Below are 19,675 nucleotides of genomic sequence, written 5' to 3' on the forward strand. Positions count from 1 at the left end.
ACTTCCACGCTGTGGTCTCCCCAGCAAGCAATCCTCTGAACAGTACTGAAAGTGCCTACAACTGGACCAATAAAAACACAGACTGAATATCCATAGTGGGCAAGTTTCAGGGAGAGGGGACACAGCCCGTGTCTTCAGGGTCTTTCCATGTAATGGGGGAGAAAAGCCACCGAAATGGTGACTTGAGTAGAGATGCTCAAACTTCCGAAGTTGGCCTTTGACTGCCTCCCACCTCTATCAGCCGTCTTTCCCAGATCCCAATCTCTCTGGCCCAAAGCTCCCCGTGTTCCAAGTCTGTGTCTCATTTCTAGAAGTTTCTCTCAAAAAGCTGTTCTCCACTAAAAGACTGCCTAATAATACTTTACAGATTCTTTTTAGAAAAACAATAGCAGGCAGCTTCTACACTCTAAAAAAAGAGTGGTATCCAAATGGTAGAATGTGGTCGTCTTGAGATGCCTGGCGGGGTGGGGGATGGGGTTTGGCTACTCTGTGCCTCTGCACAATACCATGTGTTTCTAAGTTGGCCTGTGTGGGGACACGGGGACATAGCACAGGAGAATTTGTCCAAAGAAGGCATAGACTCTTAGAAGGACAGAGCCACAGGGACTCTTGAAGCAAACCCCTCCTTGAGCAGGTGAAGACACTGATCCTGGAGAGACGAAAGGAACTTGTCTGCAGTCATAGCACCCTGTGTATCATCAGGAACAAGACCTTTGCAAGCCTTCACACCCCCACCCCCACCCCATCAGGGTGGTCTTTCTCAACCCAGACTTCCCAACACCTACAATTTCAAGTTCAGATCCATAAAGCCCCCAAGGACCAGCACGTTCTCTTCCCTACTGCCTTTCCCCTCTGACCGGAGCCCTCACTCCCTGCCTCACCCAGGACCCTCTGCTCTCAGCACAGACAAGTTGTTCTCCTCTCCCGTGTTGTTCTTTGGTCAGTGCCTCTGTGCACACCCTTCTTTGCCAGAAGTGCTCATTACCTTCATCTACTTGGTGAAAATTCAGTTATTCCTCAAGACTCAACACGGATGTCCCCTCTTTACCCCTTCTAGGAAGTTTGCCCTACCTCCCTGGCTGAAGGTCACACACCCTTCAATTCGTTCCCTCAACTCTTGGTGCACACCACATTCACACACAGACTCTCTTTTCCTCTTACCCTCTAACACACACACACACACACGCACACACACACACACATATACACAGTCACAATTGGTTATTTGTTAATCTTCATTGCTAGACTATGAGTTACTTGAGGGCAGTTACCAAATCTCATTCATCTCTGTATCCTTCATGTCTTGTGTGGAGCCTGGCTAATTTCTTAGAACTGTGCTGTCCAGAACGGTAGCCACTTATGGCATGTGTCAATTAAAACAAAATTTAAAATGTGGTTCCTCAGTCATGCTGGTCACACTTCAAGAGCTCAATAGCCACATGTGCCTAGTGGCTACTGTATTGGACAGGGTGGATACTGAGTTTGTCTCTCATTGTAGAAAGCCCTATTGAACAGTGTTGTCTTAGAGGACACCAGAGGCATGCAGCACCCAAGATGGAGGGATGACGGGTTTGGGGAGTCCTTAGCTGCTCGGACTGTATGTAGGTCCATGCCTGGCACCTGCTTGAAGGGGAGCTTCCTGGAGCTGGCCCTGGAGTCCGTCACATGGGTTCTGGGCTTGCTGACTACTTCTAGTGCAGACACACGGCTTAGCCCCCTTTCCTGCCTACAGCCCCAGTTGTCAGTCCCTTAAGGGCCTCTGCTGGGACTGCACTCCTTAACTGAGAAGCCTTTTCATGAGATGGGATGAGCCTTTCAGGACAAGCTCTGATGTCCAAGTCTTGATAAGGAGAAGCCTCATCAGGAAGCCTGAACTGAGTGGTACCTTTGGAGTCAGACCAATGGCTTCATTCCTCTGAGCCTCCTCTTCTGCATGCAAGATGGGAAGCATAAGGTTCCTACTCCACAGAGCTGGGGTGAAGATTAAATATGATAATATATGTAAATGCTGAGCACACCTGGCAATTAGCTCATTCTCAGTAAAAAAGCTAAGGCTTTTAAAAGCTAGCCTTAGCTTTTATATCGTTTTATCAAACAACAAAGTGAATAGTCTAAGAGCGTCTCTGGAAAGAGACTGTGTTATTCAAGTTTGAACCGTAGAACTGAGCACAAGGCTGGCGTACTAGTAGGCACTCAATGAATGTTTATTGGATTTAATCCAATCCTATTGAATTGAAGACAAAAGGAATGATACCATCTGCAATGAGAGGTATTTCAGGCAGCCTGATAGGTAGTGAGGGAGGGATGTGGGGGCAGTAGAGCTTTATGGAAGCCCTCAGGAGACCATAAAGAGCCTTCACAGAACACATGCTGTGTTCTCCAGGAGAGGGGCTGGGAGGGGTGTTAGTTCGGGGGAAGGCAGAGGCTCATGAACACCCGTGCCTGAGTTGGCGGAGTCTGTGGGTGCAGAATCTGCGAGTTCCCCAGTCGGGCAAGCCCTCTTGCCAAGCAGGACCAGGACATGCCATGGGCAGGGAGCCCCACCACCCCAATGGATCCCCGTGGCCCTCCGTGCAGAGGCTGGCACATGGCACTGGCGGCTGGTGCTGGTGCGGGAGAGTGGGCTCTGCCTCCTATGGAAGGCCCGGGGGCATCTCTTCACTGCTTGGCAGGTGCCAGCCTGCTCCCTGCTGGAACCCTTGCCTTTCCTGGCAGGCTCTCAGTCAGGGCTGTTGGTCCCTCCAGGCAATCAACGGCTCCCATGTGGAATATTTTCCCCACAGAATAACCATTTCCATAGTGGCTGCTTTTTTTTTTTTTTAACTTTCAATGTTCTCCTCCTTCCGCCCTTCATTCTCTACTCCAACCAGAGTCTGAGTCCCCTTCCCGACACCCACGTTTTTGCTATTCGCTCCCTTCCTGTGTTCAACTGAAAGTCAGCTATGTAGCCAAACAGGGGTGGGGGGCTTAGAGATGAAAAACCAGCCCTGAGGTTGGCCGGCGCAGACAATCAGTAATCCTGTGTCAAATGAACTGTCCTCAAGGTAGCTCGCCTCCCAGCCTCTTTCCTCCTCTCACACACACAGTTAGGAAATGAGGACAGGAGAAGGCCGAACCCACAGCTATTGCAGATTTTTCCATTTGGGAGCAGAGCTGACCTCATGGACCTGCGACCGCGACCTGTGTGGTTGCCAGGGCCCTGACGGCAGAAGGGACCTGCATCTGGTTTAGTGCTCTATTGCCATCTTGAGATTTTTTGCCTGTTTTTGTTTTGGAACTAGAATCTTGCTCTGTTGCCCAGACTGGAGTGAAGTGGTGTGAACACAGCTCACTGCAGCCTCAACTTCTGGTATCAAACAAGCCTCCTGCCTCAGCCTCCTGAGTAGCTGGGACTACAGGAGTGTGCCACCATGCCTAGCTAATTTTTAAATTTATTCTAGAGAGGGTGTCTTGCTATTATGTCTAGGCTGGTTTCAAACTCCTGAGCTCAAGTGATCCTCCTGCCTAAAGTGCTGGGATTATAGACGTGAGCCACTGTACCTGGCTTGCAATGGTGCGATCTCGGCTCACCTCAACCTCCGCTTCCTAGGTTCAAGCAACTCTCCTGCCTCAGCCTCCGGAGTAGCTGGAGTTACAGGCATGCACCACAGCACCCGGCTAATTTTGTATTTTTAGTAGAGATGGAGTTTCTCCATGTAGGTCAGGCTGGTCTCAAACTCCTGACCTCAGGTGATCCACCCACCTCGGTCTCCCAAAGTGCTGGTATTACAGGCTTGAGCCACCGCGTCCGAGTTGAGATTCTTAATGATTTTAGAACACAGGTTTTTCATTCTCATTATATAGCCAGTCCTATTAAGGAGGGGCTTAGCGATGGGCAGCTTCAAGGAGAGAGGAAGGCAGCCAGCCTGGGGTCGGAGTTTGGGAGAAGCCCACCACATTCAGCAACCTGAGTTTGGGAGTCACTGGAGGAACGCTGGCTGAGGGCTCCCCTTGCCTGGGCTTCCAACACCTGAATAGGACCTTGGCCCTCCATTTCCACTCTGCAAAACCCTGATGGGCTGAGGAAGGAAAGGGATACTTCAGGTCCTAGGACTGGCTGGAGATACTTTCTTAGGATGAGACCATGTCATGGAAGAGGCTCTAGAGGCACCACGTTCCTCTTCTTGGTTGAGAAGTGGAATTCCTCCCTGGATGGTGCCCCAGCCCTGTGGAGCCCACTTCAGGCCCACCTTTTCTCATGAATTCTGGGTTTCAGCCTCTCTCTGCTCCTAAAGACCTCTATCCTACGATTGCCGTGTCTTCTCATGTAATGTGGCTCAGAGCTGGGGAGGGGACCCAAGTCGTGGCTGACCTGAATGAAACAGAAGAGGAGGACACCTGCCCTCTTCCCCCTGCCTTCCTCCTCGTCTCCCTTAGGGCACACTGACCTTTGAATTTAAAGTCAACCTGGGCTCAGGGAGCAGGTACTGTGGCGAGGCCCTGAGTGTGGAGCTTTGCATGCATGCTTGCTTTTAAATGAATGCTTGATGACATCCATGGGTCAGCTAGAGGTCCACTCAGACCCCTGAAGTGGGGTGTAAAAAAAGTGTCCCTTTTATCGTGTATTTGACTAAGAGCTGGTAGGATATAAGGTGGATTAGAGAAAGAAATTCCAGAAAGGGTCTGTTCAATTGACTTAGTCCTTGTGGTCTGTAAGGATCCCTGGTTTCCAAATGGAAATATGCTTCTTGCAGTTGAGAGAGGTGTGAGTCTCTCTGTCATTCCTTCGCTTTGGGCGAACCAGACTGGTAGAGTGAAAAGAAGCTCCGACTTTGAGTCCCAGCTCTGCCTCTGCCTTTGGGCATTTCCCTTTATCTCTCTAGGCTTCAGCCTTCTCATAAGAGCCAAGTGAAGCCAAAGGCTCCTTCAGGCTCTGATATAGTGTGATTCTTAGTGTACACTATTGTCCTGGGTCGCTGTCCGTGAGTCATTTCTTGCTGTCTAACCTAAAGCTCTTCTGCTACACTTGCTCCCTGTTAGGTCATCTCATTTCAGTCCATTGGGACCAGTCCCCCATGTCTCCATCTCCTTAGGATGTCCTATGACCAGGCAACTGTCACACCATCTGCCCCTTGGGACTTGGAGGGAAGGGTCCCTATCCCTCCTTCCCTCCCTGCTTCAGCCTCAGCCCTTGGCTGGGGGAGTAGGAGAAGCAGTTTGGCCCTCGAGAGGTTAAGCTTTTTCCCCAGAGCCTAAGCAAGCCTGAACTGGCCTGTGAGGTCCCTGCTGATCTGCCCCATTACTGCAGGTAAGAATTATAATCAGAAATCACTCGAGGGGCCCAGGCCCACGTGGGAGAACAAGAGGCGCTGTTGGGGGTTGTTGATTCCGTCCCAGAGCTTAATTGGTATAATTGCTCTCTTCTTCCTGCCAAGCCAGAGTCCGTAAGGATCGCTCTCCCACCTTCGACGGGGAGCTGCTTAGAAAGGTCTTTTAGTCCCAAGCGGAGGATTCTGCTGTCTGCTCAGAGACTCCTTCAGCTCCCCACTACCCCTCTGCTGGCTGCCAGATGGCAGGGGAGCCTAGAGCCCACCTACCCCAGAGGACTAGAGATCCCAGGGGAGCCTGAACCCTGACTCGAGAGGGTGGGGGATTTCTCCAGAGAGCACCTCATTCCACCGGGAGCGGGTGGGGAGATAGCAGAAGGGACTGCTCCATAGCCAGGTGCCGACGATTAGGTGTCCCCAAGAGTCAGAGGTTCCTGGGCGCAGGGAAGAGGTGTCCAACAAGAAATGAGAGGGGAGGCCGGGCGCAGTGGCTCACACCTGTAATCCCAGCACTTTGGGAGGCTGAGGCGGGTGGATCACCTGAGGTTGGGAGTTTGAGACCAGCCTGGCCAACACGGAGAAACCCCATCTCTACCAAAAATACAAAAAATTAGCCAGATGTAGTCACGGGTGCCTGCAATCCCAGCTACTCGAGAGGCTGAGGCAGGAGAATCGCTTGAACCTGGGTGGCAGAGGTTGCAGTGAGCTGAGATCGCGCCATTGCACTCCAGCCTGGGCAGTGAGGGAAAAAAAAAAGGAAGAGACGGAGGGAGAGAGGGGAGAGAGGAGAAAGTTGAATAGAAACCAGTACTGCGCTGTCTCCTGCTGCCTCCCCCACTCCCCTCTGTACTTCTTGGAGTCTCCCTCTGAGTGGGTGTTTGTCCTCACAGTCTCTGGGGTGGGCCGGTCATCAAACCATACAGCTGAGGAGACCAACACAAAAGGTTGAAGGAGGGGATTTGTGGCTACATCTGTGTGATGGAGAAGCCCACAGTCCTTCCACATCCCAGGAGCCCCGGGGTCAGGGCTGACAGACAAAATACAGATGTTGCCTGAGACTTATTCAAACTTGCACTTGCTTATCTGAAATTCACATTTAACTGGGCATTGTCCCAAATAGTACACAGGACATATTTATGCTAAAAACTGTTATTTATCTGAAATTTAAATTTAAATGGTCAGCGTGTTGTTTCATTTGCTGTATCTGGCAGTGCTGCCCTGGGTCCATGCCCCACCCCCAAGCACACCTGGCCTGAGTGTAAACGCCCCGACTCTCTGCTCACCCCAAACGCAAACACAGGCCTGGCCAACTTCTTCCATGTGCTCATTCCACCTTCTTATTTTGCCAGTTTGCTTCCTTTTCTCCTTTGGTGTGTCCCAGTCCCCAAGTACCAGGAGCAGGGCTGCAAAAACCTCCCCTCCCCAGCCCTCAGCCGCTCCAGCATGCCACTTCAGTATATCATGAGCCAGGACAGAAGACAAATTCTCCCTGACAGAGCAGAAAGAGGCCTGGAGGCTCAGCCCGTCCAGCCCTTCCCTAAGAGGCTTAGAAAGTGAAGTCCTGTGCTGAGCCAGTGCCCAGCCTGGCAGAAGTGCCCTTCCCAAGCTCTCCTGCCTATGGGTTACAGAAAATGCAGACGATGGACTAATCAGGACTGTAGGTGACATGTGTGAGCATGCACACGCAGGTGTCTGGCAAACGTGTATACTCACACATACGCACATGCATAGCAGAGGCGACTTCCAAGTGCCCCCTGAGCTCACAGAGCCAGTTTTCCCCTTGCCCTGCCCTGCCCCACTTCCTGCCTGCCCTGCCCCACTTCCTGCCTGCCCTGACCCACTTCCTGCCTGCCTCCCAGCACCTCCTCATGGTACGTGGCCATCTTCTCAGCTCAGCCACAGTCTCTTCCCTGGTGTCCCAGGCTGTCTTAGGTGAACAGGTTCTTACCCGACTTTGTGCACCTTGGTGCCAGCATCACACAATGGTGAGGCACATGAATTTTGACGTTAGACAACTTGAGCTCAGATTTAAGCTCTGCAGCTTACTAGCTGTGGGGCCTTGGGGGGCTTAATCTGTCTGTGAAATGGGGCTAAGCAGAGCTACCTCAATGGCATTTTTGAGAAGATATAGGACACAGTACCAGGTATACCTGGCATAGGACAAGGACTCAATAAATGGAGACAATTATTATTACTGGTGTTATGGTTGTGACTGTAGGGATGTTCTCTGCCATGAGCTTCTCTCCTGCCCTCCTTAGGGATTCAGGCTTCCTGGGGCTGTTAATTTACCCACTAGGTAGGCAGTAGCCGAGAGCAAGGCCCGAATCTGTGAGATGAGTCGGGCCCCAGCCCCGCCCTGGCCCCCAAATCCAGTGGGTTGCTGGGCACTATCAATTTGACCTCTTAAGGATATCTGAAATCTGTGTTCCCTTCCCCCATCCACCCTGGACCTGCATTCTCTTCCCTTGAAGCCCTCATTCATGACACCCCACTTCCCCGCTCTCCTTGTTGAAATTCTACCCTCCCTTAAGAGGCCATCTCAAACGTGACTTCTTCTATGTGGTCCTAAGCAGGACTCAGGGCTTAGGTATCTGTCTGTGGTCTCTGGAAAATCTGGGACCAAGATGCTGCCCCCATGGAGAGAGCCTTCCGAGGGTCAGGAGGAGAGTCTGGGCATCTGCTAGGTGGGCATCTGCTGGGTGAGCATCTGCTGGGTGGGCATCTGCAGATGGGGGAAAGTGGGAGGTGAGAGCCCTCACCACAAGAGAATGGGGTGTCAAAGCAGGACAGCCAGGATCCCTGACAATCCCTGATAAGGGGAGATGTCCAGGTCTCCTCTAGCTTACTGGTGTGCTTGGTCAGGCCATCAGTTTGAGGCTTGGAAGCAGAGGATTCAGAGAGCATTTATTCACTCATTTATTAAAAAACATTGAGCGCCATCTGCAAACTAGGCATCGTGCTGAGTGCTGGGAGTTCACAGCTGAACGGAGTGCCTGCTATGGTCATATATGCAGGAGGCTGAGGTAGAGCCCTCATCTTCTGGCGTAAAGATCAAATCTAAGAACAGGGCTCTCAGGACCAGCTGAGCACTAACTACAGGTGGAAATGGCTTTTTGTATCCTCATTCAGTTTTCCTCTCTTCTCCAGCCATCCAAGGTCATTAGACCAGAGCATCAGATCTGGAAAACCTAGATCAGTGCTTTAAAAACATTATTGTGCTGATGAATCAATGAATCACCTGGGTGTCAGGTTAAAATCCAGGTTCTGATTTAGTACGTCTGGGGTGGGGCCTAAGATTCTGCATTTCGAACAAGCTTCCAGGTGATGCTGGAGCTGATGGTCCATGGGAGTCCACATTTCTACAAAGCTCCCCATGGGGGTTCAGCGACAGACCATCAAGGGTATGATGGCCACCACTAAAGAATCATGTCTAAGGTGGCAGGCCTTGTCAGCAGAGGGCACTCACTGAAGGGCTATTGGTCCCATCATGGCAGGTTTGATGTGGGTGGGAAGTCTTTCCTAATTACGGCTTTCAAGAGGTGTCCTGGTCAATGTGTTTTCACACCCAAGACTGCAGTGTTGGCCCATCCACCGACGGCCCCCTTGCTGATGAACTAGGGATGTCTCCCAGCGGTGCTTGAGGTCTTCACAGAGAGAGCATTAGTGAGATGCTTAGGGAAGAGACAGAAGCACTGCTGGACCTTCTACAAATGGGCTTATGCCGTTGGGATGAAAGAAGATCACCCATCCCACCCTGCTGATCACATCACTTCTTCTTTGGGTTCAGGATGAGGGGCTGTAGGGCCTTTGTGGATAAGCTGGGTTTCCATGGCTTACATGCCATATGGCTATGTGGGAGGACCATGGCTCAGTGCTAAGCCTTGACCCAAGATAGGAAAGCCCAGCAATCGATCCATGGTCACAGGTCAGTTTTTCTGGTCCCTGTGAGACCGTCTGCTTAGGGCAATAGGGGTTCAGCCCAAGTCCCAACCTGGGACTCGGAGACTGTAGCATATTGATAAAGGCTGTCATGGCCTGGGCACATCCGTGAAAAGCTAAGGTTGAAAGTCTCCTTGTTTTGCTGGGCTGCCAAGATCTTCTAGGGCTCCCATCAGTAGTCCTCACGTCACCCTAGAATCGCTGGTTATGCACAAACAGGATCACCCACCATCTGTTCACCTGTTGTGAGAGGCAGCTCATCAAGAGCTTCAGCTGTGGCATGCAGGAACCTCCCAGAGGTCATCAACTGAGTGAGAAGCCCCAGGACTTTAGCAGGAGCCCCTTGGCCCCTGGGCCCTTGAAGGGACAAGGAACAGGTAGTGCTAGGGATGGGTGACAGGGAATGGCTTACATTTTTGGGGAGGCAGTTTTTTTTGGTTTGGTTCAGAGGGCATTCTCTCTGCCAATGCTGGGAACATCTCCATTATATGGTCTTGGACTGTCATAGAATGGTTAGGAAGGCGAAGGTCACACTCAGAGAGTAAGGGTACTATGGCATAGATTTGGAAGCATGGGAGTATGGATGTGAAGGGGAATACTGGGTATCCACGATCAGGTTACGGGTTCAGCCTTGGGTCTGAGAGGAAGAGGTGGGGCCATTCTTAGAAATGTATGGCATAGAGGATCAAGAACTATGGGTTGGTGGGAGGTGGAGGTTGCAGTGAGCTGAGATCACACCACTGCACTCCAGCCCGGGCAACGGAGCGATACTCTTTCTCAAAAAAAAAAAAAAAAGAACTATGGGTTGGAATGGAGCCAAATATGGAAACTTGAAGAGGTAAAGTACAGGATACTTGGTGGCCAAGTCACAACTTTAGTCCCAGGGAACTTCAAAGGCCCTGTTGAGGGCCTAGCTGGCCCAGTCTAGCCCCAAAGCTTGGTCTGCATCTTGCCCTGGACTGACCCCTCTCCATCCTCTCTTCCACCAGGCGCCTAGATGCCAACCTCATCTCCCTGGTCCCGGAGAGGAGCTTTGAGGGGCTGTCCTCCCTTCGCCACCTCTGGCTGGACGACAATGCACTCACGGAGATCCCTGTCAGGGCCCTCAACAACCTCCCTGCCCTGCAGGCCATGACCCTGGCCCTCAATCGCATCAGCCACATCCCTGACTACGCCTTCCAGAACCTCACCAGCCTTGTGGTGCTGTGAGTGCTGCTCTGTTCCCCATCCCCAGTGGGGTCCTGCTGGGGGCTGGGGGCTGCATGTTTACCTGAGTTGGATTAGAGCCTGGCTCGCTGTGCTCTTCTCTGCATGTTGCTAAATCTTCTGGCCTCCCTTTGGAAAAAGATGAGGATGACCATTCCCTGTTGATCCCATAGGGTTATCATGAAATCGAATGACATGAGAGCTTGAAAAGTGGTCTGAGATTCACTAAAGGGTCAGGTTATTATAATCAGAAAATAGGAATTAAGCTATTATTTTCTTGCCATGCATATATAATAATGATACCATGCTAATTGGAATACAAATCAAGAATTTCTTAAGTAATGCCTATCATATTTGACAATCAGATGCTGCAGTCGTATGCTTTGGCACAGGGATGGGGTAAATTCATCTCATTTCCCAGGCCTTAAGAAGCAGAGAAAAGCCATCACTTGTAATTAGACAGCAAAGCCTCATCACAGTAATTACCTGGGAGATAGCATCCCTGGCAGGAATTGGGGACTGGAGTTAACTCTGCCTTCCCAGTGGGGACTTTAGAGGGCAAATTAGCTCCCAGCTAATTGCTATGAATGATTGGTAAGTTCATAGGGTAATTACTAAAAGGGCTTAGAGGTCATGTATAATTGCTTTGGGTTACACACTAATTGCTGCAGGAACATGGCTTAGGAACATGCGTGTTAGTGGCTCTACTGAGTGGTAACATTGCCCCACCCCTACCCCGCTGCTTTTGGAGATCTGGCATGGTTTTCTAAGCCAGGGAATGGATGATGCCTAGTTCCATTTGAGCGATGAAAAGGCAGGCACCCGTTCGTTTGTCTAATTCCCTGTTCTGAGAAGCTGAAGAACCAAGATGAAACTCCTTGTGGACTATGTTCTTGTGTCAGGATGCCACACCCTCCCTTCTTCTGGGAGTCATGAGGTGGGGGGTATTTATAGAGGTAAACAGAGCAAGGTGGTTGGTTCTAGCTTTGGTGATAGCCCCATGACATTGTGAGGGGATGGGGTCAGGCCTCTATAAGGGATAAGATTACCGGAAAATGCCAGGTGCAGTGGCTCACGCCTGTAATCCTAGTATTTTAGGAGGCCAAGAAGGGCGGATCACCTGATGTTGGGAGTTCGAGACCAGCCTGACCAACATGGAGAAACCCTGTCTCTACTAAGAATACAAAATTAGCCAGGCATGGTGGTGCATGCTGGTAATCCCAGCTACTCGGGAGGCTAAGGCAGGAGAATCACTTGAATCTGGAATGCGGAGGTTGCCATGAGCGGAGATGGCGCCACTGCACTCCAGCCTGGGCCACAAGACAAAACCCCATTTCCAAAAAAAAAGAGATTACTGGAGAAATAAGAACTTCATAGTTAGTCCCAGATGAATGAGCAGAAGCAGGCATTTATTGAGCCCCCATGTGGCGTGCTGAAAACTCGAAAAACTGAGATATAGCCACTGCCCTCAAGGGGTTTTCAGTCCAGTTGAAACAGCAGAATAAATATGGGGAAAAAAATAATGCGTGTTGTAGTGTGACTTGTTCTAACAGCCAGATGACAAGTTCAGACTTGTAGCAACACAGGTGTGGTGAGAAGACTGAGGTGGAGGAGAGGGAGGCTTCCTGGGGGAGGTGGGGTGGGGCCTGGACCTGGAAAGATGGTGAAGTGAAGAGAATGGGGGCGTTCCAAGCAGATGGCGATAAAGACACGGAGGGAGAGTAAGCATGTTTGGCTGCCAGTGACCAGACCAGTCTGGCTGAAGCAGAGGGTCCCATGCAGAGCTCGGGAGAAGAAGCTGGGAAGGTGCATGCTGGGACTCGCAACGTCAGTGCAGGGAGCTTGGCTTCTATCTGCCCATGTGGGAGGGAAGCTTGAAGGTTTTCAGGCAAGGGTTAAAAGGGAGTAGTTTAGGAAGATTAATTTGAAGGCTGGATTGGAACCAAGGCAGACTGGAGACAGGAAGGTCAGTTCAGAGGCTCTTGGTATCAGTCAAAGTCTAGTTCGTTTCAGGGGGTGGCAGAAAGGATGGAAGGGAAGGCATGACTGTGAGGGCTGTTTGAAGGAAGCATTGACCTGATCGAGAGATTTTCAAAGGGTAGAAAACCAAGAAGAAGGGGAGGCATGGATGACTTCAAGGTTTGGGCGGGAGCCAGGAACTGGTCTGTAAGTCAGGCCTGTTATAGATCTAGGAGAGATGGGGAGGAGCCCACTGAGGACAGTGAGGAACCAGGGACTAAGGAAAGAAAACCTGCTGGTGCAGGAGCAAAGCTGATCGAGGAAAACTGGTCCCTTTGCATGGGGAGAGGCCACAAACATTACCCCTTAGTCCTAGTCTTTTTTTTTTTTTTTTGAGACAGAGTCTTGCTCTGTCACCAGGCTGGAATGCAGTGGTGCAACCTCCGCTCACTACAACCTCTGCCTCCCAGGTTTAAGCAATTCTTCTGCCTCAGCCTCCCACGTAGCTGGGACTACAGGTGTGCACCACCACACCGCACTAATTTTTGTATTTTTAGTAGAGACGGGGTTTCACCATGTTGGCCAGGATGGCCTCAATCTCTTGACCCTGTTATCTGACCGCCTTGGTCTCCCAAAGTGCTGGGATTACAGGCATGAGCCACTGCACCAGGCCTACCCCTTAGTACTTCACCCGCCTCCAACTCATGGGATGGAAGAGAGAGGCTTCTAGCAGAAGGCGACCCGTGAAGTGGACAGGAGGTTGAGGAATGCTGTCCAGGGACTACGGGATAAGCTGAAGCGAGGCCCAGGAGGAAGATAAGGAAGACTGGATATGATGGGAAGGAAGAAAGACATTTGGTTCAAATCCAGGGGTGGACAGGGGCCTGGCTGGAGGTGTGAGCAGGCAAGCAAGGTGGAGGAGAAGGGGCTTCTCTTAAACCCAAAGCCTGAACTTTCATCATCATCAGGCTACTCTGCCACATGTGAAACCCCGTCCCCTGCCACCACCACTGCTCTGGCACCAGTAGGACCCCTAGGTAGCAGTTGGACAGCAGCGGTATCATGTGTGTAATCTGGACTATAAGCCCCAACACCTCCCCAAACTGGGCCATCTAAGGTGCCCAAGATACCAGGGCTGAATGAATGGTTTAGAGGAGGGAGTTGGAGGCCTGGAGCTGGATGTTTAGCTGAGATGATCTGGACCTGATATACTGGGGGAGGCAGAAGGGGGTGGAAAATGGAGATGGGATTTCAACAGGAGGCAAGAAGAATGATAGAGTTTGATGACAACTGGGATATAGATGTGAAGGAAATTGGAAGAATTAAAACTCCTTGGTAAGAGGAGAACACTCCCAGAAGGCAGTGTTTTCCCCCATTGGATCAGAAGCTCCCTGGGGACAGGAGTCTGTCTCCTGAACTGGAACCTCATGGAGCAGGTGGGGAACAATGGGGAAGACAGACAGAAGCCTTAAATCCCCAGGCTCACAGGAGTGCCGTCCTTACCCATTTACGTTGGGTGAGGCTGTCCCTTGACTTTATATTTGAGCAACGACTTAGAAGCCAGCCTGATTTTTTTCCCACTTGTCAGTGATTTCCTTCTTCCACCTGAAGATGTTTTTAAATTCTTGAATTTAATAGTTTAGCTAGAATATGTCACAGTATAGAAGACTCAGCATCCAATTATCCTGGAACAATGTATGCTTTTGAGCTGCAGATTCCATTTTCATCATCTTACGGAATTTTTTGTATTATGTCTTTGAATACATTTGTAGTCTCATTTTTGGATTCTCTGCCCCAGAAACATCAATCATGCTTGTGTTAAATCACCTTTATGTCTTCAGCATTTAGTTTTTGTTTTAATGTTTTTGTCTCATTCAACCGTAGTCACCATGATTATCTCAAGTTTTCTGTCTGATACCAATTCAATTTTTAGCAGTGTCTACACTGTCCCTTGTTTTAAATTTATTAACTAGTTTTTTTGTTTGTTTGTTTGTTTGTTTTTGAGATACAGTCTTGCTTTGTCACCCAGGCTGGAGTGCAATGGCACACAATCTTTGCTCACTGCAACCTCCACTTTCTGGGTTTAAGCGATTCTCCTGCCTCAGCCTCCCCAATAGCTGGGACTACAGGTGCCTGCCACCATGTCAGGCTAATTTTTGTATTTTTAGTAGAGATGGGGTTTCACTGTGTTGGCCAGGCTGGTCTTGAACTCCTGACATCGTAATCCGCCCGCCTTGGCCTCCCAAAGTGCTGGCATTACAGGCATGAGCCACCACGCCTGGCGTACTCCTTAGTCCTTCACCTGCCTCCAACTCATGGGATGGAAGAGAGAGGCTTCTAGCAGGAGGTGACCCGTGAAGTGGACAGGAGGCTGAGGAATGCTGTCCAGGCCCTTGACTAGTTTTTTTTTAGTGATGTATTGTTGGTCCTCAACTTATTTCCTTAATCTACTGTGTCATTTTTCCTTTCATTTAAGAAGATTTATCTTTGAAATACTGTTTTATTGGATTGCTTTGTAGCAGAAGGCTATTGTGATACACTTCCTTGTGTTCCTGGTTCACTAGTTCTCTTTTCTTCTAGGCTTGAAGCTTTGCCTGTCTTTTGCCTCCTCTTCTTGCTCTCTGTTTCCCTGCTGCATGTTTTCGTAATTTCCATGCGATGTCATTTTTTTCTGGCTTATGCTTGGATAGCTCTGTCCAGTTGTTCAAGCTGTATCACCTTGGGCCCCCCTTTGCCTGGAATGCCCTTCCATCTGCTAATTGTTCAAGCTGTACCACTTTGGGGCCCCCTTTGCCTGGAATGCCCTTCCCTCTGCTTGATCTGTTCACCTGTCCTTCAAGGCCCTGCTCTGGATCACCACCTCCATAAAGCCTTCCTTGATTCCTCCGGCCTTACCAATCTCCCTCTTCTCTGAGCGTGTCTGCAGCTCTCTCCAGTTGTAACAGAAAGCTTCGCCTTTAATTATATGTTGTCTGCAGCGGTTTGCTGTTGGCTCCCATAAGTACGTCTGGCCACTGAGTCAGGCAGGCTGGGTCCTGCAGAGCCCGGCCATAGAAAAAGCCTCAGACTTGAGCCCCTCTGACATCAGGCCTGTCTCCTAGAGCTTAGGGGGAGCTTGCTTTAGCCTTGGCCTGGGGCTCTCCTTGCCCTTTTTCCTTCAATAGGAAATCAAAACGGGGTAGCCTGTGGTCAATCCAGCCTTAGAGACTGTGGCTTCAGAAGTCAGTCTTGGCCAGTCATTTTGTTCCTGGAAACAAAGGGATGGACCTTAGGGTCATTCTGTCCATGCTTCTGCCTCCACTTTCCCACTCATGCCACCGTGTGCTCTTCCATCCCTGGGCCCCAGTGCCCCCGGTACCCATTCTGATGCATCTTTTCTTCCTGTGCAGACATTTGCATAACAACCGCATCCAGCATCTGGGGACCCACAGCTTCGAGGGGCTGCACAATCTGGAGACACTGTGAGTTTTGGGGTCTTGTTCAAACTCTGTCTGCCTGGTGATGAAAGCCTGGAGTCCCGGAGTCCTGGAGTGAGGGGGGAGCACAGAGGGAAGGACCAGCAGGCCTGGGATGCTGGGGTCTGGCCCCGGGCTTGTTCACCCACATGCCCCTCCCTGGCACTTTCCCTGGAATATCACTGAGAATGAACTTCTTTCTCCTTCAAGTGGTCAGAATGTGCCCTCTGGGAGTTCAGAATGGCCCAGGGAGGGAGGAGGAAACTGGGATCTCCCTGCAGGCAGAGACCACTAAAATAATGAAAATTCTGGACAGAAGTGGGAATTGCAAGAAGCTTGGGGAATTAGAATATGAAGCCTGGGGAATAGAAGGCGTGGGGGCGGGGCTGGGGCTGACTTGATGGCAGTTTTGACATCTGTGTAAGGGTGGCTGCTGACGGAAGGGAGAGTGATACCACAGAGTAATGCTGGGACTGTTTGCCAATTGATCTAACTAGCTAAATGATTAATGGGGAGATGGCCCATTCAGCGCTCCAGCCTGACTATAAAAAGCACCCAAGCTGTTGACTCTCAAAAAGCCATATTATTCACACATCATCATCCTGGAATTCAGTTAAGGTCAGAATGCACCCAAAGCCTCCCATCATTTCCTCTGGAGTCCTGCCAGTCCCCACACAGTGGTCTGAGTGGGCCCCACTTGAGCAAACAACTGGCTGGGCTAAGTGTGGCCATCGCTGCCAGCTGGGGTCCCTCAGCTCCCATGAGGGGGCCGGCTGCCACAGCCACCTGGTACAGGCCTGGGAGGGGGGCAGTGGGGAGAAAAGGACGCCCAGGTCACCAAGTGTGAGCCACTGAGGTTGGGGTGGAGCTCATGCTGTCAGGGGGATGGTCAGTTTCTCTTGCCCCCACTTGCTCCACCTCACCCTCCATAACCAACCCCCCTTATTCTCCACCCAACCCACATATACTCCAGGACACCACTCCTGAGGTGAGGGGTTTTCAAGAATCCAAAGCAGCAGAGGAGAAAATGCTGAGAGCCAAGCTGTGACCTGGGAAGCAACTTATTGGAGAAAACCACTGGGCAAAACCTATCCCAGGGGGCCTGGGCTGACGGCATTTGTGGTGGTGCAGGGAAAAGGAATGGGGAGGCTGAACCCAAGCTCCACTCTTTTTCCCTGTGGCCACAAGACCCAGGAGTGTGGCTGCTTTCTTGCGTTCAGCCTGAAGCAGGAGAAATGGCAGAGCCAGCCCGGCTTTGCCAGCACACGCAACCTCCAGAAGACTGAGGGCTGAGGTGTGGGCGACAAGCTCCAGCTTGGAGGCAGGAAAATCGGAACCTCTCGCTGACACTGTGTGTGACTTGGGCTACGTGTTCCTCCCTCTCCAGCTGTCATAGACAGCTGGACAGTTAACTCTGGGCAGTCTAACCCACTCAATCAACATCTGAGAAAACCGATGTCCGAGGAGGTGGCATGACCCGCCCAGAGCTACTCCCTCAGTTAGAGACAGAGCAGACCTAGGGTGTGTTAACGAGAAAACATACGTGAAAGTCCCTTGGGTATAGCCTGCTGTCCTCTTTTGTCTGGGTCGGATGTGAACTGAATGAGCCTGCTATATGCCAGCTGTTTGGGGGGATCCTAGATGTAAGAGATGCTCACTACCCTGCAAAAGCCCGTGCCCCCACAGCCACCCTCCCTCAGGAGATACAAGAGCTTTTAGGGCAGTGTTTGGAGTTGCCATGCCAGAGCAGGGCAGTGCGTGAGCAGGAGTCCAAGGCCATGGGCCCTGGAGTGTGGGCGCTGTTAGCTCTGCTGGGAAATCAGTTGGGGAGGGGGTACATATACCGGCTGTGGGTTGGCACCTCTAAAAAGCCGACTAGCTGCTGTTTCTTCACTTTTGGGGCACACTGCCTAATTCTTTCTCAATTGGCCAATGGATTGCCGAGCAGGGCATTTGGCTCAGCTGGTGCTGGCTGAATTACAGAGCAATCCTGCCGCTAAGCACCCACTGTACCTTTCATCTACGGGAGCACTTGGTTCCATCACACAAAGCCCAGGGCCTGCACCCACTTTACCAATGGGAAGGCCAAGGCTAGGGGCCTGGTAGCAAAGCCCTTGGCATCAGACAGGCTGGGGTCCAATGCCAATTCTACCAGCGGTGTGACCTTGGTCAAAGCCTTTGCCTCTGTGAGTCTCCGTTTTCTAATCTGAAACGTGATGCCAGTGATAGTACTAATCCTACAGGGTTGGTCTGTGGATTATATGAGATAATGTCTGTAAAATTGTTACAGACCCTGACAAGCTGCACAGGGACCTGCCCTACACCCCTTTCTCCTTTCTCACCCCCTCCTCTGAGGGACTCCATCTCAACAATGCCCCTTTCTTCCTGCCCTTGAGGGGGTAAGTTCTTCTTCCAACTTTTGATCTCCAATTAAAAAGGGGAAAAGTGTGTTCTTTATCCTCTGTTCCCCAGAGCATTTGCTGGGGAGCCTGCAGGGGCAGCCAGATGTGGCGGGGGGTGGAGTAAGTGGGAGAATAAAAGGGGAAAGAAATGATAGTCAAACCTTTTAATTGTTGCATAATTGGCACGCTCTGCAGCCTCAGTTATTACTCTGGAGCTTTTCATGTGAGCTTCTCACTGGAAGGGTATTTCTCCCTCAGGCCCCGTAAATCTCTGCCACTTAGACCTCTCTCATCTCCGGCAGCAGAGGGAAGATCAAACCCCTGCGGCCCAAGCTGTGGTTTGGCTGGAGCTGTGGTTTGGCTCCTCTGCAGACTCCTCTAAGTGGGGAAAGTGGCCCCCAGCCATACCACCTGGGGAGGAGGGGCCAGGTGCGGGCATGCACACGCGTGGTCACACAGGCATCTGGAAGTGCACAGCCGATCACGTGCACATGCAGCACACGTGCCACATGCTTCAAGCCTCACTCCACATAGGCAGCCCCACCCCACAACCCAGCACGGCACAGAAATGCCCTTCACAAATGCACCTGCAGCAACACAGCCTCTGTGATGCCCTCAGCTCTGGAGACCAGGTTGCTTGGCTTCCAACCCCAGCTTTGCCTCTGCAAGGTGGGTCAGCCAGAGGAAGTACCCCCACCTCTGTGAGCCTCACTTCCTTCATCTGCGCAATGGGCTACCTCAGAGATGGGGAGAAAGTGTGAGAGACATACACCATGCTCTTTTTTACTCCAAAAGGGCCAGCAAATCCAATTGATTTGTGCAGGGTTCAGGGAATGGGCACTGTTAAGACCTCTCTCTTGCTTAGCAGAACAAATCGTGCCATCTCCACCCGCCCCACCCGCTTCCTGCAGAAACTGTGCTGCCCTCTGGGAAAGTCTGACCTTCATAAGAAGAAAGCTCCCAGGACATTTCTCCCGATGTAATCATCATCATTCCAGACTTTGCCAAGAAACCTCAGCCAGAAGCAGATAGGACATGCTCCATCCTGCATCCACAGCTCCTTTCTACTTCCATAGTGAGGATGACCCACAGCTTGTTGGGAAATTGAGAATCAGAGGTGGTCTAGCCCCCAGACTGTGAAGTAGTGTTTCCACTTACCAGATCAGACCAAAGGTAGATATCTGGGGGTGAGTTGCCCATGTTTCTATAGTTTGTAAGTGATGGCAAACCACTAGAAACCATACCTCTCGCTTCATAACACGTTGCTTCATTTAGCACTAGCTCCCTCGAGGTCAGATCAATCATAGGACTTCCCGGGTATCTAGGCTGAGAGATAAGAAAGCATGGTAAAGAATATTCCTAGGAAGGTTTTCCCAGGAGGTCTCAGGACCTGAAACCAGGTGCCTGT

At 51.0% G+C, this 19,675-nt stretch overlaps 1 protein-coding gene across 5 annotated transcripts in view; it reads left to right on the forward strand.

Moving 5' to 3' along the window:
• Positions 1-19,675, forward strand: part of LGR6 (leucine rich repeat containing G protein-coupled receptor 6) — a 128,906-nt gene that overhangs the window by 69,041 nt on the left and 40,190 nt on the right. For 3 of the 5 annotated variants that reach the window (XM_032288752.1, XM_032288751.1, XM_032288753.1), the window contains exons 5-6: positions 10,235-10,450; positions 15,800-15,871. The exons of 1 other annotated variant lie outside the window; for it this stretch is intronic. In XM_032288752.1, coding sequence (XP_032144643.1) covers positions 10,235-10,450; positions 15,800-15,871 — 288 coding nt within the window. The remainder of the gene's footprint in view (positions 1-10,234; positions 10,451-15,799; positions 15,872-19,675) is intronic. One more of the 5 variants, XM_032288755.1, reaches the window with a different exon arrangement.

The sequence above is a fragment of the Sapajus apella genome, unplaced genomic scaffold (genome assembly GCF_009761245.1).
Source record: "Sapajus apella isolate SASKATOON/1434 unplaced genomic scaffold, GSC_monkey_1.0 scaffold22, whole genome shotgun sequence".
Classification (NCBI taxonomy): Eukaryota; Metazoa; Chordata; class Mammalia; order Primates; family Cebidae; genus Sapajus; species Sapajus apella.